We start from the raw sequence: 26,787 nt of genomic DNA, 5'->3' as shown, positions 1-26,787 counted from the left end.
AAAATTAATTATCGTGGACGTAAGGGAGGTTCGAAACCACCCAAGCTTCAGAAAAAAGACAACGAAAACGAAATTTTGTATAAACGCCGCCGCCAAAAATTTTTATTCAACGATGTCGTCGCTGATGAAAAATCACCGGATTGGCGCCGACGGTCAAAATTTCGCGGCGTCGGGGTGAAGCGTTTAAGAAATAGAAGTCCCCTAGTGTTTCGTAGCGCCATCTTAAGTAAAGTAGTTGTAAAAATATTCCTCATTACCAAAATCGACATAAGACTACATAGCGTACTAGTTGGCGAAGTACTATAGCAACGTTATCATCGATCTATGACCTGGCGTGATTTTATCTCTTTGATTTACTCGCCGTTGGACATACTATAACTGCCTCAACTTTGGTGAAGTGACATTACGTAAATGATGTTATTTTAAGTCGTGAAACCGAGGCTCTCAGAAGAGTCATTTTCATAAAGGGAAAGGGAAAAGGGAGGGGGTCGTATATCAGACGTTAACTATCATATCAATCATAGTCTCTTTATTTTCTTTTCACAACAAATAAAACACAAAATGGGGAAGCATAAAACAACAATAATCCTCTGAACTAATTGGGGCATCTACTAGAGGGGGGCAATACAGCTAATACGACTTACTCTTATTTCTGTGGTTCTCTGCCGGAGCTCTTTGTTGGGGACATTGCGGAGACGACAATATTAGTAAGGGGTAAGGCACGGGATAGGTTTCCTGGAGAACCTTTTATTTGTCTATGGAAACAGGGACCACCGAATCCTCACCAGTTTCGGGCTGCATACAGAGTTGCATCTATAAACAACATTTTGATTTGTATAATTTGAAAAGTTGCGTGGTCTTGCGACATTAAGGTCGATGCTCTGATCAAGACTTAGAAATTTGGAACTCCCTTGAAAGCTCAAACCTGCTTAATCAAAATGTCCTAAGTTATATATCAGGATATCTAATCAACAAGTACTTTTTAAATCATCAATGTTCTTGTCAAATCAAAAAGGATAACCCAATTATTGACCCTACAAACGTACTCAACTAGTTTAAAGCTCAAAAAACAGAAAAACTCTTGAAATTTATAACAAAAACAAATAAGGTTTTTGATACAAGTTTTAAATTGCTGTCTCACGTTGCAACGATTCATCACACAACGAATTGATAAGGACTGGTTTCAGGCTTCCGAATATTGAGTATGTTCAACAGTCTTTGAAAACATGATACATTTTTTCATTGAGTTTTGCATACGAAGTGCCATCAAAAAACGAGATCTGAAAAGGTAAAGTTGACACATAGTTTATTCCAAAACATGACGTTTTCCAACGTTTACTAGAAATCACTCCTCTAAATCCATTCGGAATGTAACATAGCGACGTCACCAGGGTTGGACATAAGGCACTAATTAGGGCATTTGACTACTAAAATAAATGCTCTGACTACTAAAATGAATCGAAATCTGAGGGCTCACTAGGCAATTTGACTAGTGAAACATTTACCTAAACATTCATAAATAATGCCGAATATATCACATTTTATTAAAAAAATCACAACATGCTTGCAGAGCTTCTAGAAAATCAAGAGTCCCGAGAGTCCACTGCACCTCACACACGTTCTGATTCTGAATTAATGTGATGATATTATCAGTGAAAATATTTTAAACTAGGCGTGAAAAACTTGTGATCGGCCAAAGTCATGTTACTCGAGTGATAGTAAACTCCTATTTTAAATCTGACGGGTAAAGAAAAATGATGGCTGCCCTTCTGGTTTTTATACCCCCACTACTCAGTAACTACTAAAATAAATTAAGATAGAAGGCTCACTAGTCAGGCTGACTACTAAAAAAATAAACGTATGTCCAGCCCTGGACGTCACTGCTTCGTGACAGCATCGCTGCCGGCCTCAGTGCTTTGGGACTTCAATATTTTCTGAGGTTATTTCTGCCATTTTCGCGTCTATTTTGTTTCATTTCAACGAATAATTTGCACCTTAATTTAACGAGTTCAGAATTATAGCTTAAATTATAATTAAACGGACATTTCGTCACGCCTATATTTCCAAAATAAATATTTTACTCACATGGCGCCACGTGCTCCATAATTTTTTCGCTTCTAGGTGACTCCTGCGCACGCTTAAATACAACCAATCAGCTGTGCAGCTAGCAGCGACGGTTAAAAATTGCAACCACATTTTTTTACCGTCTATTACAACTTCGCGAGCTTACAGAATTTACATTAAAGTTTAAAGTTGATGACGTCACACCTTGGAAAAATGAACATCAATTATCGGGTTGTTAATATTTATTAGATCCGGTTATACAAATAAAGCAATAGCCAAGACTGGCGCGCCATCTACAATCATTAAAGAGTAATTGCAATTTGATTTGTCTACAAAACTGAAATAGTAGGCGCCCCAATACATAACGAAGCGGTGGTTTTCAAACTAGCTTCCCGTTGTTGTATTTCTGCGTCGTGCTCTTTCGGTGAGTTTCAGCTGCAGCGGGATTAAAGTGGATGACGTGATGCCCATCGAGAACACCAGCTTGTCTCGCTGGTCCAAGGATTCGATCCAATAAACTCGCAGTATTGCGCTGATCATGGTTAGCATAGCTTTCATAGCGTAAGCAGACCCTGTAACAAAATAATATTTCTAATAACACGAATCCATACCTCTAGATCTGCCTGACGGTTTTTTTAACTTAACAAACAACAACGTAAGAGGGGAGCGCGCACAAAGGGGATTTTCTCTCTCGTAGGCGGGGCCAAAGCCGACAGAGTGATCTCACCATTAGCGATACGGCAGGATAAGCATTCCTAGTAGAGGTATGGATTCCAGCATTAATCTATTAAACCCCAGAATATTCAACTGGAATACACTAGGTCACCCCCAGCGAGGCATTGGGCGGGGTCAATTTAGTGGAAATAAAACTCAGTTGTTATTTATAAGCAGTCGAAGCCTTAGTTCCTTTTTGCAGCATTTATCATGAATTTAAATAGATACATGTATTTATTTAATATTATTATTAAAATAGTTATTAATTTTTATGTTTAAATTGTAAAAAATCACACATTCCGTAATTTCTTTTATTCTAGATTCTAGAAATATTTATAATTGTAAACCTTGTTTTTAACAAACTACCGTGAACCGTTCCTGGCACGTCATTTCTAGGCTAATAGTGTTCATGGGTTAAATAGAGTCATTATAATAAAAATAATTTAAGCTAATACCCAAGGAATTACAAGCTAATCGCGAGAAAGGGACACACGGCATATACGATCCTACAATGGCGTTTGAATTATAAAAGTGGCTTCCCCACTAACGGGGCGCAATACCAATGTTCATTGCTGAACTACTATAATTAGAAAAAGCTAGCTGGATTATAGAAATTGTCGTTTCCCTACTTACATAGTGGTCTAATCGCCAAATTTCGTCTACTACGACAGGAAATTACCGTAGGCTGAATCTTACCATAGATTGGTAGTGGGACATATGTCGTAAGCATTTCTTACCAATGCAACTTCTGGGACCGCTCGCAAATGGTATAAAGGCGTAAGGATGCATGTTCTTCCGGTTTTCGGGGAGAAATCTTTCAGGAATGAATTTCTCTGGCTCTGGGTGGTGCTTTGGGTTCTTGTGGATGGCCGAGATGATAATGGCCACTTCCGTTCCTTTCGGCAAACGGTGACCTTCTACAATAGTTAACGGAAACATTTTCACCATCGTTAACCTCAATTTGACTAGTTATTAGCAAATAGGTCTTTATTTCTACTTCGGGAGGATGATTTTGTTGAGGCCTTTCTAAGCTTTGTTCCCAATTCCCCCTCATACTCCCCCAGAAAGCTCCTTCCCCTTAAAACAAATCAAATCAGTGCGGTCTGTCATTGGCTCCCTAAATCTGTTTCTGAAGCGATTGAAGCGCACGCTAGTGACGTTTTCCCGTCCCCCCTTTTCGTGTCGGGGGTGAATTCGACCATGATGGCCGCGGGTTCCCGACACCGTCATTCGAACTATAAATAAAAACCTTTTGGCAAAATAACATTTGTTCGAATTTCAGTCTAATTCAAAACGTGTGTTAAGACAAATACTAATCCAAATGTTCGATCATCAATTATTAATTATATTTTATAAGTCGAAATAATTTCTGGTTGTATATTTAACATAATTACTCTTAATTTTTAGATAGAAAATATTTCAATGAGACCTTGATTCACACGTAACATACTAGAGTTGTTAATTTTCTGGATAAATATAATGCGGAAAATATTCCGGAAATCGGAAAAAATTAAAAAATTAGACTAAATGTTTAGATTTACTTTTGGAATCGAAAAAAATTCCGTGAAATTTAAATTGGAAAGAATATTTGGCTAAAATAAAAACCTTTTGTTTTTTTCGTATTTCTTGGAAAAATACGGAAAATATTCCGTTAAAAAATCCTCAGTAATATTCCGGAAAATTTTCCGACTTACATCTCTAGATTATACAAATAATGGACCGTAAATGAAAAATTCAGATATTCCTTGTGCTATTAAAAAATTCGTGTTCTGTATTGTGTTTCTCTTTTTTATCCCTATTGTTACAGTATGTGAATAACGTGACAAGCGAAAAAGTGGAACGAAAACCATGGGCTCCTTATATAGAGCCCATGGATAAACACAGCAATAAAGTTGCTATTTAATATTTTATCGATTCATTAATCTAATTAAGTTAACACTACAGTTACCGTGGTAATTATGAAGTTAATTTTCTCTTAGGAAGTGGGTAAACCCTATTGCCTTCGTGCGAAGCAGTTATTTCGAATCTAGGGTACGAAGTTAATATTATCTTTGATACGAGCTAAACTACAGATTACGAAGGACGCTCGAGGAATTTTTCACTGTTTCCGAAAACACATTTTTCGCTACGGAGTTCAAAGTGACGTAATTTACGTCATATTCCGTGAACAAGGTTCCATTAAAGGAAATTCTTATGGTAACAATGTGTAGAGTGACGTGAAATTGACATTTGTTATGATACCCAAAAAGGTAAACGCTTCTAGCGAGAATAATACGCCAATTCCAAACTATCACGACGAGACAAGCAGCGCGTATTAGGCCTTATGACAAATGAAGTCCACCAAAAAACGTCTGGTTATTCTAGGAATGGTTCATCAATAACCAATGGAAAACAATGAACTGACACAATTATACGTAAAATGTAATTACAAACTTATGATTAAACGATTTGAACCAATTCTAACAAATAAATGATCATGTACTAACTTATTTCAAAATCAGATTTTAATTTCCTGGCGATCATTGGAATGACGGGGTAAATTCGCATGGATTCCTAAACAATGACGCAAAAAGTTAGTGTCATTTCCAATAAACTCGAAAATAAAGGAGCTTCTGAAAGCCGAAATGGAAAATAAATTTGACCTTCACGACGCAAGAAAGATAGGTCATTCTCGAAACGTCTTCCGAAGTAATTTGCCTGTCCGTCTCCATGCCAAAGATCTCGTCCAGTTCTTCGTGGATCTTGTTTTGCACCTCGGGGTGATGGCCGATCAGAAACAGCGCTCCAGATGCGGCCACGGCCGTCGTTTCGTATCCCTGGAAACAGTGTACAAGGATAAACATTTCACGTGCTATATTTTTGCCGTTGCGTTTTCACAATAACCGTTAACAGTTTATTGCATAGTGTGCCTTGCTTGCCCCTTTTTAGTTCCATATCTTTATTATATACATAGAGTGGGACTATTGTTTTCGTTAGAATGTTGTGAAGTGTCGTCGTCGTCGTCGTCGTCCACCTTTTAAACACCTTCCATATCTTTTGAACGGGGTGACGTAACCCCGCCGTTTTTTCTAAGAATGCTTAATATGGTTGCCTCTATCTGCACAACCAAGTTTCACGGGTTAAATTTAGTTAGCGCCACTTTGCCAGCCCCTTCTATCCGACCCCCCTTAGGCACTTTTAAAAAAAAATAAGCAGTCTTATTTTAAAAATACGCAGTCTTATAATTTTGGATACGATTGACTTTTAAATTCCGTTTAATTTTTAATCTGTATAACCGCTATATGGCTGTCCCATGGCAAAACCTTTTAATCACCACGATCGTAATTTTGAGATATTTGACTTTTTCAAAACCTAAGTTATAAGATTTTAACGTGGTTTTTAATGAGAAAATTATATAAGTCATAAATAGTTAAATATTTATGACTTTTACCTGAAACGTTTCCAGTACTTTTGTACATGCCTTAGTAAAACCAAGAATGTATTTATTTATTCTCAGGGAGAATGAATATGTTGAGATTATTTTTAGCGTTTCTCTAATTCCACCCGTTGTGCCCCCCGGTATGCTCCTCCGCTTTAATAAAATCAAATAATACTGCAATCTCATTGGTTCTTAAAAATTACGTTTTCCGACGCGATTAACGCTGCTGCGAGGACGCAAAAAAATAAGACCGCCTCCTTTTTCTTCCCCCCCCCCCTTAGCGTGAAGGGGTTAGGGCCTCAACGTGTCCGTCGATCGTCTCGACATATTCATTCTCCCTGAGAATAAATAAATACATTCTTGGTAAAACTGATGCGTAAAAATCTAATTTTTCAAAAATTTGGTGGTTGTAAGGTTTTGCCATAGGGCAGCCGTATACCTCTACAATGTGCGCACGTTTCAGCTCTGTCGTGGAAATAGGGGGCGCAAAAGCCCCACTGATTATTACCCAACTGAGTGACTTAAAAATTTAATTTCTTTTTTAAATTACGTATTTACTTTAGCTCTAATGGTTGGCCAGGTTTCGGTGCCCTAGAAAAATTAGGGGCCCTTGGGCGACGCATGAACTACATTACCGCTGACGTTCGTTTTTGCCTTACGCAGAGTGCATGATTGACGTATCGAAGCCGCGTATGGCCAGAAGTAACAAATAAGTGTGACACTTACTTATCGAAGCCGCGTATGGCCAGAAGTAACAAATAAGTGTGACACTCACTTATCGAAGCCGCGTATGGCCAGAAGTAACAAATAAGTGTGACACTCACTTATCGAAGCCGCGTATGGCCAGAAGTAACAAATAAGTGTGACACTTACTTATCGAAGCAGCGTATGGCCTCAAGTAACAAATAAGTGTAACACTCACTTATCGAAGCCGCATATGGCCAGAAGTAACAAATAAGTGTGACACTCACTTATCGAAGCCACGTATGGCCAGAAGTAACAAATAAGTGTGACACTCACTTATCGAAACCGCGTATGGCCAGAAGTAACAAATAAGTGTGACACTCACTTATCGAAACCGTGTATGGCCAGAAGTAACAAATAAGTGTGACACTCACTTATCGAAACCGTGTATGGCCAGAAGTAACAAATAAGTGTGACACTTACTTATCGAAGCCGTGTATGGCCTCAAGTAACAAATAAGTTTGGCACTTCCTTAACGGAGCCGTGTATGGCCAACGCTATTCGGGTGCGATTTGAGGTATAACTTTGAAACTGGATGTAGTTATTACGATGGTCATTGCGGATATTTTACCAGACTTAATTTTAATTTAACCGAGGCTTAGCTTGTTTTGGCCCAATTTTAACGCTATTCGCGTGCAATTTGAGATATAACTTCGAAACTGGATGTAGTTATTAGGATGGTCATTGCGGATATTTTATAAGACTTAATTTTAATTTAACCAAGGCTTAAATTGTTCTGGCTCAATTTTAACGCTATTCGCGTGCGATTTGAGATATAACTTCGAAACTGGGTGTAGTTATTGGGATGGGTATTGCGGATATTCTACCAGACTTAATTTTAAATTAAGCATTTTTACGCAGTCTTATCATTTTGGATATGATTGACTTATAAATTCCGTTTAATTTTTGATCTATATTACTGCTATACCTCTACTCTGTGTGCACGTTTCAGCTCTGTGAGGTAAACAGAGGGCGCAACAGCCCCCCTTTTCCTATTTTGAGCGTTGATTTACGCAGAGTACGAAAGTTCCCAAAAATCTCCCGGGTAAATCGTTATTAATAGATTAGTTCCTATTGGATTTGAGATACTGAACCCAAACTTAGAATACAGATAACGAAGCTTACGTCTGACGCTATGCTTAACCCTTATGCCAAGGCTTAGAGAAAAATTTATAATCTATTGGATTTGAAATATGGGGTTTAAACTTTGAATATAGGTAAAGGTGGTTACGTTTGCCCCTATGCTTAACCATATTAACACGCGCCAAGGCTTATAGATCCTACACGAATTTTCTTCGTAGTTTGGACTGGATTTGAGATACGGGGCTCAAACTTTTAATAGAGTTAAGAGGCTGAAGTTTGACCCTATGTTTAACTCTTTTAACCCGCGCCAAGGGTTAGTGACCGTATGCAAATTTTCTTCGTAGTTCCTATTGGATTTGAGATACGGAGCTCAAACTTACAATACAGATAAAGAAGCTTACGTCTAACGTTATGCTTAAGCCTTTTAACACCCGCCAAGGCTTAGAGAATAATTAATTAATTCATCCATGTGGAACTAAGATTACGGCCTTGGCCGACTTGTTATCATTGTAACGTTTTTACCTCTCCGAGGGGACTTTGTACCCTAGGAGGGGTTATACAACCACCGTGTCTGTCTGTCGGTGGGTGGGTCTGTCTGTCAGACCTGCGAACGCGTTCGCATTTTCGGGGAAAAGGGTAATCACTGCGTACCCAGTTTCTTAGAATCAGGGAAAAGGTTTTTCCAAAAGCGCGCTCTTTTTGTCATTGGGTGTAGTATAATTTTTCTAATCGGCCGTAATTCGAATCCGAGCCCTCTTGAACGACAGGTGAGCGTTCTACTGCAGAACCACGGATACAGTTACGCTTCACTGAAAATTAAAAACTCTTCCGAGGAGAGGTATATTTTGGCAAGCTTGCCAACTTGTTATAACAAACAACTGATTGAAGTTCCAAACAAAAAGCAATTTTAAGAACCTTATTGCCTAAATTAATGACAATATTCCGCAATCTGGTGAATATTAAAAAAACTAACAGAAATATGTCTTCTAGATCATTTCCGTTGCAGTGTGCATGGATTAGCGCTTCCAACCGTTAACTGATCTGGTTATTCAGGGAGTAATTTCAGAGATCTAAAGGTAACCAGCTAAACAGTTCAGAATAATCATTTATATTCCTTTCACCCAGCAATCTGATTACAAATGTATCTGTTTCATTATCGCAAGTATATATCTGACCTATTCATCTAAAATAAATATCGTCAGAAATTAGCTGAACAGTTATCTGAAATCTACATGTAGTATACATACAATCTTCTATAAAACTAATTAAAATTTCATAAGGAATTTGATTAAGGGAGGGATATGTTAAATCGATAAATGCCTGGCATTTAAAAAAGTGAACGTTCTGTCGCTCGGTTTACGTTGAATTCAGATAATTAGTTTCGGTTTTAAGCATCTTGACCAGTATCAACTGATCTGATAAAATCGGATTGCATGATATCTGATCTATCGTAAGGATTAACCTGGCACAAACAACGCTTTTGTTATCCGAGAAGCGTTTAGAAGCTCTAACAAAAACCGAAAAAAATCCCGAAATCTTAAAATTTTCTACGAGGTTGACTTTCGTTTATAGTTTTTACATAAAACAACGCTTAATAATAGTGTTAAAAGTATTTTTTTCATTATTTATTCTTAACCCGTTCAAAAATCAAAAGGGTTTTAAACATTTAAAATTAATGATTATTTTGGTTACTTTTCATTTCGAATTTTCTACGAAGTTGACTTTCGTTTATAGTTTTTACATAAAACAAATGCTTAACAATAGTGCTAGAAGTATTTTTTTTAAATATTTATTCTTTACCCGCCCAAAGGGTTTAAATTGGCGCCATCTAGTGTAAGTAAAAGCATTAAATGTAACCTCTAAGGGCTCCCAATAGATGTTTGTTTCCCTGTACGATATTTGTTCCAGTCGACAAATATTACGTAGTGTGAACGTATCTTTAGACTGCAGAAATAAAATATTTGAATATCTTAATCCTACCGCCGTGATGACTGTGAAAGCTTCGCCGTAGATTTCTTTGTCCGTGAATGAGCCTTTGTTGATCATTTGCTGATGGAGTAGAGCTTCGATCAGACACGGCCGTTCCGAGCAATCCTCGTAAATCTCGCCAGACTTGGTGCGTTCGATTCGGTCGAGAACCACTTTTCTCCGCTCATTCAGTGCCTAAGGAAAATACAGTATCTTATTCAAAATTGGGTCAGTATTAATATACGCGCGCACCTGGGATATCGATCATCCTACATCGACCAGAACCGTGCAGAACCACGGGGGCAGCGGGGGCGACTTGCCCCAGCTACTTTTTTCCCAGGGCAGACTTTGCGCAGTGTTGTAGTTCACTCAGGATACCATACATCTATCATAAGGTCTCCATAAGTAAAGGTCTAGCATAGAACCCCATGTTTACGGCATTGTCGATGCGAGAGGAAAATTAACGTACGACGATAGGGTAGTAGCGACATCTTTTTCAAAATTTCTACATCTAAAATATTCTCTTACTTGGTAGAGCAGCCACGCTCGGGTTAATAAATGCAACACAAAACGCGTCGAAATCTCAAATTTGAAAAAAAAATAACTTCAGAAACACCCATCGTATTTCTAATAGCCAGTTTTAGGCTCTGATGAATCATTTTGCAAAGATACGTGTTAATTTTAAGCTTTAAAGCGATAAAATTGTGAAAAGCCTTTACTACGGTGCTCTAAGTTTAAAAATGTTCGCGCACTGCTTGTACGCATTCAATGCATTTCGCGAAATTTATTTCAGAAATAGGAGGTACAGATTTTTAATACCTACCTCTTAATAACAGGTATGTGATCGTAAAAAATTTGGTCTAGACCTTTGCTTTGGAGACCTTATGATAGGCTTATGAGGATACTTATTTGCCACGGTTGGACTGTTTCGCATGTTTAGTTTACTTAAAGGTTTACGAAACATGCGACACCCTTGTGTTTAGTTTTCTTTATCTCGTAATTTTTTCGGACGCAGTCTTTTTAACAAGGTATGTTCTTATAAAATTGTTTTTGCCATCACTCTCGTTAAAACGTTGGCACGCCGCTGACATCGACCCAAAAGTAACATAATAATTACTAAAAGTGTGTTAATGTAATCGATTTTGCAATCAAAGTTACACTTGAAGTAAAAGTTAAGAGCGGGGAGAGCATTCATTTGGGAGGAAAAGAAGTTCAAAAGGAGAATTAGCGTCGCCCAGTGAGATTATTATTATTGTTTTTTCCATTGTTTACTACTGCCACTCGCAAAAACGCTACCGCCATTAATCTACGTTTTTATATCCAAGAACAAACAAGAAATGCGTGCATCGTTAATCCCATTCTAGCCTTTATGTGGTCTATCTTGACAGCAGCTTTCAGTATTTTTTTTGCCATTTGAAAGTTTAGGAACTTGGACACTTTTGGTAATTACGTCACTTTTGATCATCGGTAGTCTTATCATAATGCCACACGAATGACAACAGCCATGATCAGCAACAGAACCCTACCGCTGACAGTGGCACCTTGACGCGAGCGAAAGGCGCAGCAATGAGACAACCACTCCCCACTTCGCGCAAAGCCTTGGGAATAATGATAGGTAGCACCACCGACACACACCCAACACACAAAAGAACAGGAGTCAAACCCCGGAAGTGACGGTACCAATAGGCGGACAACTGGCACACTGCGTCCCAGCCGCTAGGTCCCAGCGCACCTCACAAATTTGGTCAGAAATTTATATAACGGTGCTCCAAACATACTACACCGGTGGTTTTATTAGAAGGCCCGGACAAGTAACAAATCCAGCATGGGAAGTAGTACCCTACTATTAATCGTCTCACCCACGACGCCAGCCACTCATCTCGACAAAAGGTGCAGCAATGGGGTGACCAGCTTCCACTTCGCGCACAGCTGTGGGATACAGAGTGGATGCTATAGCAACTGCAGCCGACTTACGTAGGTAGAGAGCCACACCCTTCAGCAAGAGCTCCTAAAGTGGAATGCCGGGCACACAGCCACCGAAGTAACCCGGCACAGCTGGCATCGGGCACCCGGTGTTGCCCCAAAAGGCTAGGAAACAGGACCACTGCGCCTCATACGGAGACCCGGCGCCCCACAGCAGGCTACCCAATCTTCCGAGGCGGCCAGTTTGCACGGACTCTCTCCGTTAGCCTGAGCCGAAGCCCATTTTCCAGCCCCTACCTGACCGAAGTCGGAGGTGGAGATACGACCATTTGATCAGCGCTAACATCTCCCAGTGCGCCATTGCACTTCCCCTGCAGCACAAAAGAATTGTTTCAGAGTCGGGCCGACGTCGACGAATTATTAAAAATCTGTGGGCGGCCGACTGTCGGCCGACCGTACTATTTTGAGTCGAAATGTCCTACCCGAAAAAGGGTCGGCCGACGGTCGGCCTACCTTTAACGTTTGACTGTATGCCAACTTAAAAAAGTAATCCCATGTAGCAATTTGAGGTTGGGCCGACGTCGATAAAAAAGGTCGATCAGCATGGTCGGCCGACAGTTGGCCGACCTTCCTTTTTTTAGTCGAAATGTCCTAGCCGCATATGGGGCCGAAAAATATTGTCCTAGTAGAATAATGGTCGGCCGACCGTCGATCGACTAGAAAATTTTACTTAATATGGATATATAACCGACTCTTAAACGACTACTGGCCGAATCTGAAATAACTCTGAGCCGACTTCAAGTAGACAGTTTAGCGACTCCGAAACGACGTTGGGCCGACGACCAATTTAACCGTATTTCCGACTCGACCTAAAAAATGTACCAATTTGATTTCCTAAAAAATATTTAGTTGTGTTTGTATTGGTAACATCTTTTTCTAAGTTTGTAAACATGAATCAACGATTTATCGTAATTTCAGATTCAATCCAAACAGTTTAAGAGGCAGAAAATGTTTTAGCAGTGCTCGCAGAACATTCCCTCAATTTGAATTGACAATTAAAATTGATATTATATTTAGAGACACGATACTACAAGACTTAGATAAAATGATTGTTTAATTAAAACCGTAGTTTAAAAACATTGAGTTGTTGGAATGTAGCCTGACGAGGAACCACGGTTCGAAAGCTCGCGAAATGTCATGTTTTTAAACTACGGTTTTAATTAAACAATCATTTATCTAAGTCATGTAGTATCGTGTCTCTAAATATAATATCAATTTAATCATATAATCTAACCATGACTCAAAACTTTAATGTATATAATTGAATTAACAATGTATTTCCCTAAAATATTTAATTACACGAATATGACCTACTTGAGTTAAGAGATTTTTGAAAAAGCAAACATTTTCAGGCTGAATATATGATATTTTTCGACAAAATAGAGTAAAGAAAAGAAATTATTTAAAAAACTGTTTTAATTTGTTTTATTAAATCGCTAATTTTCACAGTTCTGCGCGATTAATTTAAAAATAAACTGTTGGATATAAGTCGACCATTAGTCGTGTTATATATGTGCAATGGCTTTTTCAAGTCACGACTGCAATTACAATTTAAGGTCCACGTTCGGACTCTAATTAATAGTTGCATTGATAAGACTTATTGGGTCGGTAAGTGGTCCAATCTATTATGTCACCATACCGACTTTAAAAGGGATAAAAAACGTACTTAACTGCAATTATCGCAAAAACGTTTACGACTTTTAGAGTCGGCATCTGGACTAGGACCAAAAAGCGACTTTACGACCAAAGCCCGAGCCTAAATCAACTCTCTGTAATTAAGGCGCGGCGTTACAGGGTTAACAGACTTACCAAAGATTGTCAAAACACGTGGAATAAAAGTGACTACTCATATTTTATTCTACGTGTTGGTTGGGTTCGAGTAACAATCTTTTAAACATTGGCGGCTATTTTCCAAGATGGCGGACAATCCTACTAGAATTGATTCCGGTGTCTTGGTTTTTCGTATAAACCCTCTAGCATCACAATCGATACGCAATAGAAATACGCAATTTTAGGCAGTCGGCCCGACGACGTTTTGGAGTCGGTTAACCATCACATTAATAGTCGTTATAGAGTTACGGTTTGAAATTGGGCAGACTGTGGCCCAACGTCGTTCTGGAGTAAGAAACAGGTACATTTTTAGTCGGCACAGAGTCATGCTTTAAAGGCCGGCCGACCATAACTCCCTAGGGCATTTCGACTGAAAGACCAAAGGTCGGCCGACCGTCGGCCAGCCTAGCCATTTGAGGGCTTTGTCCGACGTCGGCCCGAATTAAATGTGCTACAGGGCATAATAAGAAAGTTTGTTTCTTATTTACTATCTGAATTTCGTTACTCTTATAAATTAATACTAAACTTAGTAAGGTCGTTTTTGAGTCGGCAAGTAGTCCAAAATATATGGTCACCATACCGACCTTAAAAGGGATCAAAAGCGTACTTACGCGAAATTATCTCAAAAAGGTTTAAGACTTTTAGAGTCGGCATTTGGACCAGGACCGAAAAGCGACTATTCGACTAAAGCCCGACCCTAAATCGACTCTTTGTACTACAGGGGTTACGGGTTACAAGACCCGGACCCCAACTTCCCGGTTAAGCAAGCGGTTATTGCACACTCTGACCCGTTAAGGGCCAGCGCAACTCACACAGCTGGAGTTTGCTAATCAACTCCGCCAGCAGGGGTGGATTAACCGTTTCGGCGCCTTTAGGCACAGAAAATGTGGAGCACCTTGGCATTGGTCAGCTAAGGAGGGGCGTATCGGGTTATAATAAATAAGTATATTTTAGTTTCCCCAAACCTTTTCGGCGTTATTTTGAGTAGGGGCAAGCCAAGTACATGGACAGTGGGGCCCCTAGAAAAATGGCGCCCTAGGCACGTGCCTACTTTGCCTAATGGTTAATACGCCCCTGTCCGCCAGAGCACCGACAATGCGAACTCGGACGGGGTATAATCCAAGGGTATTATCTCCCTGTGTGCCCTCTAGATTGTTTCTTTTAGAGCAACGACGCTTGTAGCGCCACGGTGTCCGACATTGGAAAGATTTCCACCGGCGCGATATAATATTGTGTTTATGTCGTTGGAACATATTTTCTTCTGCGAATATAATTTAGAGGATCTTCTCAATACGTTTTGAAAAAGGCAATAAGCCTATATACATTATTTACAATATTAATTATTGAAATTCTTACGTTTATTATCCAAATTATTTATTCGCTTCTTATAATTGTTAGATCCTAATTTGAGGTGGTATTTTCCAGCGCAAAAAAAGTTTTAATGTTTGCGTGGAACTGTTTCGTGATTCTCGCGGTAGTAGCGTTTTGCTTATGATTCGGCTGATTACTTTATTCGTCCAAGGTTATATGGCGGACATGTTTTTAAATGACCCAAAGAGCCAATAGAATTGCTGGAAGCTCGTGTTATTTTATAAAATACTATAGCCCTCTAGAGAATATTCCAAGAATTTCACGCCTACTAGATATGTTTTTTTAAACAATTTTGTACTTTGATTAGTTTTAACAAGTATATATCCGGGTTAGCAGAGAATATGCAGCTGCAACTCTAGCTGCTATATTCATGATTCCAGAAAGATAATCTTCGCCTCAGAAGAGCTTTACCCCCCTTCTAACCGGGGAAAAGGGGAAAAGATTTCACGGCGAAAGGCGAAGGGGTGTAGCTTTTCTTCGAGAATTACAGAGTTCTGTTGGAAGCACTAGGCTTGAGTTGCGGCTTCATATTCATTGTAAACCCGATTTTAAAAATAGATAGAAATCACTGTGTAAAAAATGAAACGTAATTTGGTTTTGCCTTATGTAAACCTCAAAATGACTACTTTCCATCGCGATGGAATACACGTTTTCAGAGGCGTACCAAGGGTATATGGCGCCCCTGCACCCGGTTATAAATTTTCAAAATGGTGCCCCACTATATACCAAAAAAATTATAAATAGTTTTGATTTTATATAGATAGGAGTGTTTTTGGCGCCCCCTACACGAAAGATAGCTTAGCGACTGGTTCAAAATAAACCGCCCGAACTCTGGTCGGTACGCCTCTGCACGTTTTAATGAACATGAAAAATAGTTTTGCCCCACAAAATCGCTCCTCCTTTTTCGGTGATCAGCTTTTGAGAAACTGCCGTAGATGGCGCTACAATTAACACTAAAATGGTGTTTAGGTAACTCACTTCTCGATAGTAATTCCTGAGATCCATCACGGTATTTTTCAATTCTTTTCCTACTTTGGTCAGGGGTGTCAAAAATGCCATGTCCATTTTAAGCCAGACGTCGAACATACTCTCGACCCACATTTCCAGAAAACTGTCAAATACGAATGGCAATTAATTACGACCTTATTCGTGACCAAATGTAACATTCGTAAGTACGCCTTTAATATATTTTTTAACGAAACCTTGTTCGCGGGATATGAAGAAATTACGTCACTTCCGACTCCGTGACGAAAAAAGCGTCGTCCACTTTGCAGATGGGAAACGGAAGTTAGTGAATCGGATTTTGAAAACGCCCAGAATTCATCGCGAGTTTCTGACTTTGATAATCCATAACTTAGCTCTTCCCTAGCTGTCACTAGATTTTGTTTTATGGTAACCTTTGTAATAGCGCAATGATTGTAATAATTTTCCATTAACGGTCCACTAATTCTATGTTCCGTGTTAAACAAGGTCTCATTGAATGTTTCTGTTTGTGGAAATGTTATTCAGAGGAGTACTTATGAGTGATTATGTTACACACGTCCCCCGTTCACGTTTTCGGATACTGGCTTAACCGGTCTAATATCAAAAATGCTGCATTAGGTACCAAGAATATGGGGGTAAGGAGGGGAGACATTTTTTCACTGCACGCCGCCGCCGACCGAAAAAAATCAACACCGCCGGGTGTTTTTCGCCAATCGCCGCCGCCGGCCAAAATTAAATCGGCGCTATGCTCTATTTATATAGCGCTCAGCGTTGGTTGAAAATTCACGTCGAATGTTTCGGGTTCTATAATTGGGACTGGAAATCTCGAATTTTTAAACTTTGGAACTATAATTTGAGATTATAGGTTTAGTTTCTTACTCGTTTCATTGGTTTAAAATCGGTTACGAAAAACCGCAAAGCTGCCACCAAAGAGGAACAAACTACGCAGCGATGCCAGATCGAATGTATTCTTGACAACGCCCCCTTTAGTTCGCCATTAAAATCCAGATAGGTAGCGGCTTAAGCAGACGCTATTAGTTTTTCCTCGTGTGTATGCGTAAATTTTACTTGATAAATAAAGATACTTTCATTTTAATATAATTTTTGCCAGTGGCGGCGCCAGGGGTAGGCTACGCAGGCTACAGCCTACTTTTATTTCGCTTGTAGGGGCCCCAAATCTAGATGAAGGGGCCCCGAACAGCCCCCTAAAATGATTTGCGAAACTAGAAATATCAAAATCCGAATTAAAAGCCTGTTGTTTTTAAGTTGCGAACACTGAACAGTGTTTTCTAATATTTTTTCTAGCGCAGCCTTGATTCGTTGTAGTTGCTAAACTAGCTAAGTACTTCAAAAAGTGTGGCATCGTTAGACAGATGATAAATGGCGCGGTTTTCCGACTCTCCGAGTCCCTATTTCCAAAATAAATATTAAATAAAGCGTGGCAACTGGCAAGTGTTTTTGCAACAATTGTAAGTGAAAATGGAGAATGCTGTTGGAGGATGTTGCCCATATGTGCATTGTTATGCTCATCGACTAAAAAAAAAAACTTCCGAGTTCATTTAAACAGTCATGTACATTTCTTTTGTAAATTATTAAAAATAAACCGGTTTTGTCACAGTTTTGTTTAGTTAGTGTATTTAAAGGGGGGGGGGATTAAAGAATTAAGTAGCCTACCCATAGCAATATCCTGGCGCCGCCACTGATTTTTGCATCGTTTGCTTATATTTTGATAAGTTTATTTAAGAAGAAACGTCCATATGACTTTTCAATTTGTCTGTAGCAGACGCTAGATCATAGGCGCCACCTCGGAGAAGCTAGAGCCGTTACGCCACCTACACTCGTTTCGGTCGCGAATTGCATTTGAAAATAAACACAGTACTATTTAACTGATGGTAAAGTTTTGTACGAATTAAAGAACTATATTAAAAACTCAAAGATGAATTACGGGTGTAAAGTAAATTTTCTATATTTTAGGCCTACAGGGATAATAATTTCGAAAACAATGATTACCACTTTTTTAGTAAAGTACATACGATTGTTTCTATAGTTTTGTATAAAAAAGGAAAATTTGGTTCCAATATTAAAATTTTCCGAAAGGGAAATTTCATCTCCGTGGACTGGCATTACTGAAACTACAAAAAAAATATAAAGGTGATGTAACCCTTCAGATTCACCTTCCCCCGCATACCTACATTATTTTGTTTGTCTGTTGGTCATTGTGTTATTTACTTATGTTATTTTCTCTTCCCTGCTCTCTTAACCGATATTTAATAAGCCCTCGAAGAGTGCAAACGAACTGCATGGTCTAGATGATTTTGTTTTGGTATTTACTGTCCTAATTTAGCTATTTATTGAGAGTTATTCCTAAATATCCCTTAAGTTCATAACAAGTCTAGTAAATAAAACCATCCCACGCAATTTTGAAATTTTTAAAAAACTAATAATAATAATTATTATTTGTTATTATATTAAAAATTAACAGTAACTTAAAACTAAAATAACTTTAGATTATCACATAACAACCGAATATAGTTTATACAGATCATAGAAACTAAATCCCTGCTTTTAGCAAGGCAAAAAATTAAATCCCTTGCATGCTATTGCTAATGAAAGTGTTTTTCTGTCTGTCATATGACACGAGGTATGCGCGGGACAAAAGACAAGACCAGGTAAAGATACGCCAACAAAAAGCGCGATTTTACAATGTTTCATCCTGTAAGGTCAAAGGTGCGCCCAGACGCTCCCGTTACGAAACGAAACTAAAAGTAACCATCTAAGCCACGCAACCACATTAAGCCAACCACGAGCGAAATTCTCCTGATCAGACGACGTAATCCTGACAAGACACAAGGCCAAAATTAACCATTGACCCACATAAAAACATGAGGTCACAATTTCGTTTTGTTTTCAACCCCGCCCAATAAAACCGGAGGACAAATCGCCAAAAGGTCAGAATTCTGATTTTCAAGATTTTGATAGTCCGAATGCGACGGAAGCCACGTCGGAAGAAATATAAAAGAATGCCCGATAACTCGCACTCGAATATTCAATAACCCTCAATGGAGCCCTCGAGACATGTCGCGAAACAAATAATCTTCGCTAACCACCCAGATGGCATCCATCCAGGGCATTAAGTACAGAAAATCTGAATCTGAGCAGCCATGAATCCGGGGAAAGCAATGTCTTTTCCATCCTCAAGCCGCGCGTTGGTCTCCAACTACCTAGCAGTTCCCAGAGAAGAAAACCAGATGATTGACACCGATTCCCTCATTTCACCAGACGTTTCAGACCGAAATCTGAAGAACCTATGCCCACTCGCCAGCTTGTAAGAAGTTCGTCATCGTCATCCGGACATCGGCGCCGTAACACGAGACGAACTGTCATCGCGAAAGAAAAATGTCCCGCCGAAACCCTACAAGGAAATGCTTGTGTGTGTGTGTGTCTTGACGGTTAAGCTTATAAGAAGTTCGTTGTCGTCATCCGGACATCCGCGCTGTAACACGAGACGAACTGTCATCGCGAAAAAAGAATATCCCGCCGAAACCCTATAAGAAAATGTGGGTGTGTCCAGATATCAGGTTAACCCAACACGGTATTTTTTTAGCCCTTATTTTATGGTTTTGATCATTGATGGCTACGTCGCTCTTAAAGGGAATATGACTTCCGGTATTCAGTTTGGAACACCAACGTTTGCAGCTTTGGCTTTAGAAATGTTTCGCACCACTGGCCAGGCTAGTTTGAAAAATTGAAGGGGTCTTAAATAAAGATTGCTTTGCAGGTTATAAGAATATCCTTGTAAACTTTTGTTAGTATGTAATAATTCCAGATGTTATTTTGTGCCTAATTAAATAATAATAATTACCGTTTCGAAGATCGAACAACCTTCAAGTTTGAATTTTTTTGGGCATTTAAATTCGTTCCATTAATTGATTCTGTAAAAAAAATTAACGTTATTGAAATATTAAATAAATGAAAGAATAAAATAAATACGTCACCCATCGAGACGTCGAACGAGCATAGATCAATGTAAGGCGATATTAATAAAGGTTGATCTTTGTCAACGGAAGCCAATATTTCGCATAAGACCGCCGCCTTTTCAGCCATGATGACCTGATATCGGTCCAACATTTTCCCGCTGAAATTTGGTCCGATGACTTTACGATGAAATTTCCACACCGAGTCCCCACTAAGTCGGAAAATTATCGTCATTCGATTAATTTTATCGTAAAAAACAATTGCTAGGTAGATTAAAAGCTGTTTTATCTCGAGTAAAAACGACACTACGACGAGTTGACGCTAAAATTCCAGTTAGGCCTAATGACTGTCATGAAACTTACTCTGAGGTGACGAGACCATTTCCACACATCAATTTGCCGGTTTCGTAAACAGACGATTTTTTCAGTTCATGTTTATTGGACAAAATTACCTGCAATAATTTTTTTTTTATTCACGGACGAAAACTTTCGCTTCGCCATCTTTTGGTTGCCGTAGGATAGGTATAGCAGATGCTATTAGGCATTTTTACGCTACCCAATTGCGTATTAGAGGGCTATGGTGCGTGAAATAGAAGCTATAGATCGTTTATATTTGCATTTTATTATCATTTTATTTTGTTTTCCATTTCCTCCGTGGTAACACAGAGCAATGATCTTTATTCATATTTCCTCCAAGTGGCGGATTTTGGAAGCTGATGAATAGAATAAAGAAAGCTGACGATATTTAAACAGGTTTACATGCATTTTTTGCTCTAATTTGTTTACTTAAAGGGCTCCCTCACTCACAACAGGGGAAGGCATAGGGGTCACAAATAACTGGTTTTGAAGCACACTGCAAGTCTGGATTTTATGTTACCCCTATGCCTCCCGAACATTTTACGGTCCTTGAAGAATAGCCAGTGGCGTAGCTAGCATGAGTGACACCCGGGGCGGATATCATGGTGTGCTACTTACTAGTCAAAACGCATTATCACGAGTTTCATCGTCAATAACAGAGTAGAAGCCACCGATTTCTTAACTTCTTGGACGATGGTTTTCCTAGCTAAACTATCATTAATATAAATTAGTTAGTTCTGAATAGTACTATGCATATATTTGGCATACTCTCGCACTTGGTCTTTAAATCAGAACATTTCATTTTCAATAATTCTAAAATTTCAGCCAAATTCTCTTTATTTTCATTTTTGTAGCTAGCATGGGTGGCACCCGATGCGGGTACCGTGGGGTGCTACTTACTAGTCAAAACGCGTAAAAAAGTTGTTTTGTATTTCTCTAGATTGTGTAAGTTTATATTTTTTTCACGGTTGGGTGTCACCCCCAAATCACGTCCAAACGGGTTGCACCCGGGGCGCCCCCCTCCTAGATACGCCACTAAGAAAAGCATCATTTTGTGTTAAAAAACGATAAGTGCATTGAAACCATGTTAAGATATCGTCCACTTTGCGAATTCCATTCATCACCTTCCAAAATCCGCCACATGCAGGAAATGCGTCTGACGTCCGTTACGACGCGCAGATTTAGGTATTTTTCTCTTCTTTGACGGTAGCAGATGCCAGTTCATAGGTCGACTTCGTAAGAGCATGTCCCCGCAGCACCACCACCACCTACATTCGTTTCGGTTGATAATAAATTTTTTCAACAAGCACTTGTCAAAGATAATGAATGCGCTAACTCCGAGGCTAGCTCCTTCCTAGGTAACGTATGACTAATCCTATTTTTCCAATGATAATTAAAGTGTTGACACGCTTTTTACTTCATATTTACCACAAAAACCGATTGTTCTTCAAAACATATCGAACAAAAGTCACACGGAGCCAATAGCTTTGCAACTCGTGATGACCAATAATGTTTTGTAAAAATGTTGGGTCAGGCGAATAGACGGTAAACTAAATTCGAACGGCTTCCCGGCCTACAGGGCCTAGGACGGTTTTTTGAAGTTGGGGTAGAAAAAGGGGAACATTATGTGACAGCATGGCTGCCAGGCTCAGCGCTTCACGACTTCCAATGTCAATGAGGTCATTTCTATTATTTTCCCGTCTATGATGATTCATTTGAATTAATAATTTACGTTTTAATTTCACGAATTCATAGCTATAGCTAAATATACCGTAAAACGACCATTTAGTCAAGGTTTTTTGCCTAAACTATAAATATCAGTTTACTCAGATGGTGCCATGAGGAAACACGATTTAGTCATTTGTTTCTCAGCGATAGGCGAAAATCGGTCTCTGCGCACGATCATACCAACCATTCCAGTGTTCCTTCCCGAACTAATATGTCGTTTTAAAGTGGCAGTGATGGTTAAGAATTCCACCCACATTTATTTTACCGTCTTCGTGGAAGCTAGCACACTTATGTGAAATGTTATTACTCACCTCGGCTGTCTCGGGCGAATGGACGAGCACGATGTCTGTGAAGAAGACCTTGATATAAACCAGTCCTTCTTTGGAGAAGAGCACTGATAGTCCTTCGGCAGCGGCGAATATGTCTGAAATTTAAAATCATCAAATGCTCTTTACATTTTTAGTATTTCTGAAATAAAGTTATTTTTGCTCGATTAAAAGTAAACAAACCCTTCGCGGAGATTATAATTACTTTAGAAGGACCTGCAACTGTGATCTCGTGTGATTTAAAAAACACAATCTTTTGGGTCGCCTAGCTGGGGCGCGTCAAAATTGTAAGAAGGAATTCTACTCTTGAGAAGAGTTCTTCGTGAAATTTTTCTCCCCGTGAGAACTCGCTAAAAAGCTTCAAATGTAAAAATGTTCTTCTAAAGATGGCGGCTTACGAGAATGCCAAATACAATGTCTATTTCCATGAACTACTAATTAATTGAAATGAAAACGAAACAATAGAGGGTTAGAGTTTTGTTATATAGATACTCGTGGCCCCAGGTGGTTGTATTGATCGTGTAAATCGTATAGCCCTTACACCCCGGGTGCGTTTACATCACTGGATGCCTCAGAACCCTAATTAAGTAAATTGAAGATAATTTTAGGTAATCGCAATTTCGCAAATGATAACGGAGCATATGTTTATTTTGCCATTAATTCTCTGCGTAAGCGTGAAGCTCTATTTCGCCAATGATCAGACTTATTTTTTTACGTTATTTAAAGTTACACTTAATTTGACTATTTACAACGAAACACTATTTTGCGAATAGTGCGTACTTATTTCACTAGGCTTATGGTAACACTCAATTTGACATTTTAAACAATGGAATGATAAGAACTCGTGAAGCGATGTTTAGCTATTCAAGAATAGAAATTTCATGAAAATAGGATTTAATTTAACGGTATGTAGAGTTTTACGCAAAGAGGGGACATCTCGAAAATGGGGGTCCCGTGAGTTAGCCCCAAAACCTTACTTAAAATTAATATTTACCGATATAATCGGAGATTTAAGTAGCGATGGTCCTGGCCTAACCAAAAATATATTTATCGGACGTGAAACCAATTCTCACAAATCCCCTATATTATGTGTAAAAACCTGTATACCCAATAAAGTTATTTATTTAACATTTTAATTCTGAATTTTTATCAGGAAATAATTTTGTTTAAATCTAGTGGTCACTAGCCACATACCTAAGGCAAAAATGCCAAAATAAAAAAAATACAAGTTGATCCATCCACCATTTTGTCGGAGCTCTGTGATAATTAGGTCCAAGGCCTCAAGATATTTATCTCACTTTGATTTGGGGGGGTTATACAATCGTCGTGTCTGTCCGTGTGTGTGTGTGTGTGTGTGTGTGTGTGTGTGTGTGTGTGTGTGTGTGTGTGTGTGTGTGTGTGTGTGTGTGTGTGTGTGTGTGTGTCTGTGGGCTGCGAACGCGTTACCGAGGGCAAAGTCCAAAACGTGTTACCGGGGGTAAAGTCTAATAAAAACCGTGTTTGCAGTTTAAAGGTTGTCAAAACCACCGTCTGACGGTGAGCGTTAACGGAGTAATATGCAGTTGGTGCGGTTTGGTATGGTTGTTTTTTCGTTAACCGGACTTTTCATCAAACACGACTAATTTCCACAGCATTTCAAAATGCCGTGCAAATTTAGCTTCTGAGGGCTACGTTAAACAAAAGAAAATGAAGAACCTGCATGCAAAATAGAAATACTCGGGTTTCTTTTCCTCTCGCGGATCAACGCGAAAATTATTATGCGCAGTGGTTTGTAGCGTTTGGATAAGAAATAACCTTTTATTTAAATACATCCATATCTAAAATGTATCAGAACAAAATGTTATATTTTTCATAATAAATCGAACAATGACCGCGAATAATTTCCTTAAATAAACAGATAAAGAAATAAACGAGCATTTATTATCCAAACGCCGAGCTCTAGAAAACTATGCATGACGACACAAACTCGATTTGCATGTCGAAAGTAACCAATGATAGTGTGAATTGTTCGCTGTGTTGATTCGTGGAAATCAATATCCCTTTTTGGAGCCATCTCGGATCGTTCTTTCAGATTTTGGGCCCGCCAGCAACTCCACTCCATGGGCCTTTTTTTTTCAATTTACCGTTTAGAAGCGTATGGTCCTAATTTTGAATGGGCCTCTCCCAGGCTCGTGGCCCCGCCCGCATTGCGAGCTCTGCTCTCCCGTAGCTACGCCACTAGTTCCAATGCGTAGTGTGGAAAACGCCTTTAATTAATTAGGCCCGTGGACGCATTTCTAGTTGCTTGAAATATACGCACGGACAAATTATGTTTATTATTTCTGGTGTTTGATAGATATGAAATAGTTAATATTTCCAGGCTCTTCGAATAGATTCCGGGCGGAAAATAATCAATTGGCCCGATCTGACGAAAAGATCAGCGCACGCCCGTGAGTCAGGTCACCCTTCGCACCAGATATATAGAAGGAATATCTTAATTTAGTTTATGTTCACAAATACCAGTAAAGCCTGATTTTCATAGTCGAAATCTAGCGAAATATCTGAGCTTACACAGAACCGGAAAACATTTAAGCAAGTTTCGTTTTACGCTCCATCAACATTTTTCCGTTCCCACGGAAATGTTTTTCGCACGGCAGATTGGCGGTATTTCGAGTATTGACACCAAAAATGGAGGCGATTACGGTGTATTACCATAAGTTTATAATATTTTTTACATAGTTAAGACACTTCTTATTCTTAACATGCAAAAGGTTTACTGAGAGCGAGTCATAAGAGAGACTATAAAACGGGCTTAGGCACCGTTTCGCGCCGGTTCGCTCTTGACTGGGATAGCTTTTAACGGCGCTTCGCTAGGGGGCGATTATGTTACCGTGATGACGTCACTCCGTGAATAACTCTCACTTAAATATTTCCCAAAGAGACACACTTACGTAAAATATTATAAACTTATGGTATTACTAAAACATCAAACCGAGAACCGTGTGGTCCCTGTTGTGAACAAGATGGTAATGGCCGGCACCGCTTGGTAGGCATTACTCACCGCCACACTTTTGGCTTTTTACGGCACTCGTGACTTGACGTCAAGCGTAAAAATAGCAAATATAGCGTGAATATCAAATTCATTCTGATCTGCGCGTAAAGCTATTATACGGTTAGGCAAAGGAAATATTCAACGTTTTCCACGCTGTCATTACTATGAAATTTGAGAAATAGGAAGCGGAATCGGAAAAATAGAATTCCACTTCCGTTAACCACCTAAACAAGGATTAAAAGAAAAACAACTAAAATCTTTTCGGAAATATTTATTGATTTATGAAAATATTGCAATGCACTTTTAATTTTCTCCTAATAGGGAATTGCGTCACCCCTTCTCCTTAAACATTCCCTTAACCTTCTTCGGAACGGTTGAAGGCGGCGATGGCCATATTTTTTAGTTCTTCGGCGTTTAAAGGAATCTTATTCTCCATTAGGGATTGTATAAGCGACCACAGGTTTTCCATCGGATTTAGGTCGGGTGGCAAAGCTGGCCACTCTAACAACTTAATTCCTTCATCGGACAAAAATTGCCTTACCACTCTAGCTGTGTGCGCCGGGCAATTATCTTGCATGAAATAGACCCTAAATAATCATGGCGAAAATAAAATATTTTTAGTTAATTAAGAGATTTCAGAAATACAACCGCTACATTATTACCTGCCACTATTTTCCAACCCATAAATGGCCGCAAGCGAGGTCAACATAGAATCACGCAGGATTTGCATGTAACTTTGCGCGTTTAGACGACCAACTATAGGTCTGAGAATTCCCGTTTGCCCGTCTCCCATTTAACAACCATTTGACATCCCATCATTTACGTCATCATTTGACAATTGTCAAATGATGGGATGTCACATGGTTGTTAAACTACAAATAGACCACGTTTATCGGGTAAATCAGAAGTTTCACTGGTGCCATCAGTTGGACGACATGGCTGTAATAAGCGAAGAACAACGAATCCGGATAGTAAATTTACGATAAGGAGGAGCTACGTCTAGTGTCATAGCTGCAACAGTAAATTGTTCCGTTAGAGGTGCAAAATATCGCTACGCGCAATTTCTGCGACATGGCACAATTTTGGTATTGTAAATATTTCTTGACCAATATGAAATTCATAATTTCTAATTAACGATTTAATATAGGATATTCCTAGAATTGGGCGACCCATAAAAACAACGCGTGCTCAAGATAGAAACTTATTTAGAGA

General features: G+C 39.1%; 1 protein-coding gene across 1 annotated transcript; it reads right to left on the bottom strand.

The window, feature by feature from the left end:
- Window positions 1–2,400: 2,400 nt before the first annotated feature.
- On the bottom strand, window positions 2,401–26,368 carry LOC149925435 (cytochrome P450 4V2-like). The gene is made up of 12 exons (XM_090161751.1): window positions 26,238–26,368; window positions 25,936–26,162; window positions 22,530–22,642; window positions 20,497–20,585; window positions 20,155–20,345; window positions 20,022–20,091; window positions 16,154–16,286; window positions 10,004–10,186; window positions 5,421–5,594; window positions 5,265–5,331; window positions 3,516–3,695; window positions 2,401–2,636 (listed from the first exon to the last, which is right to left on the bottom strand). The coding sequence occupies exons 1-12, from the start codon at window positions 26,366–26,368 to the stop codon at window positions 2,449–2,451; spliced, it is 1,746 nt and encodes a 581-aa protein (XP_090017877.1). The 3' UTR covers window positions 2,401–2,448.
- Window positions 26,369–26,787: the final 419 nt, after the last annotated feature.

This window comes from Leiobunum rupestre, chromosome 10, assembly GCF_980474605.1.
Source record: "Leiobunum rupestre chromosome 10, qqLeiRupe1.1.hap1, whole genome shotgun sequence".
Classification (NCBI taxonomy): domain Eukaryota; kingdom Metazoa; phylum Arthropoda; class Arachnida; order Opiliones; family Sclerosomatidae; genus Leiobunum; species Leiobunum rupestre.
This window is presented reverse-complemented; position numbering and strand designations above follow the sequence as displayed.

Coding starts and splice junctions, on each gene's coding strand:
- LOC149925435 (XM_090161751.1), bottom strand. CDS start 26,368: ATGGGAGACGGGCAAACGGGAATTCTCAGACCTATAGTTGGTCGTCTA. Junction 22,643..25,935: donor CTTCAACCGTTCCGAAGAAG/GTTAAGGGAATG, acceptor TTTAAATTTCAG/ACATATTCGCCGCTGCCGAA. Junction 16,287..20,021: donor GTTGTTCGATCTTCGAAACG/GTAATTATTATT, acceptor CGTATTTGACAG/TTTTCTGGAAATGTGGGTCG.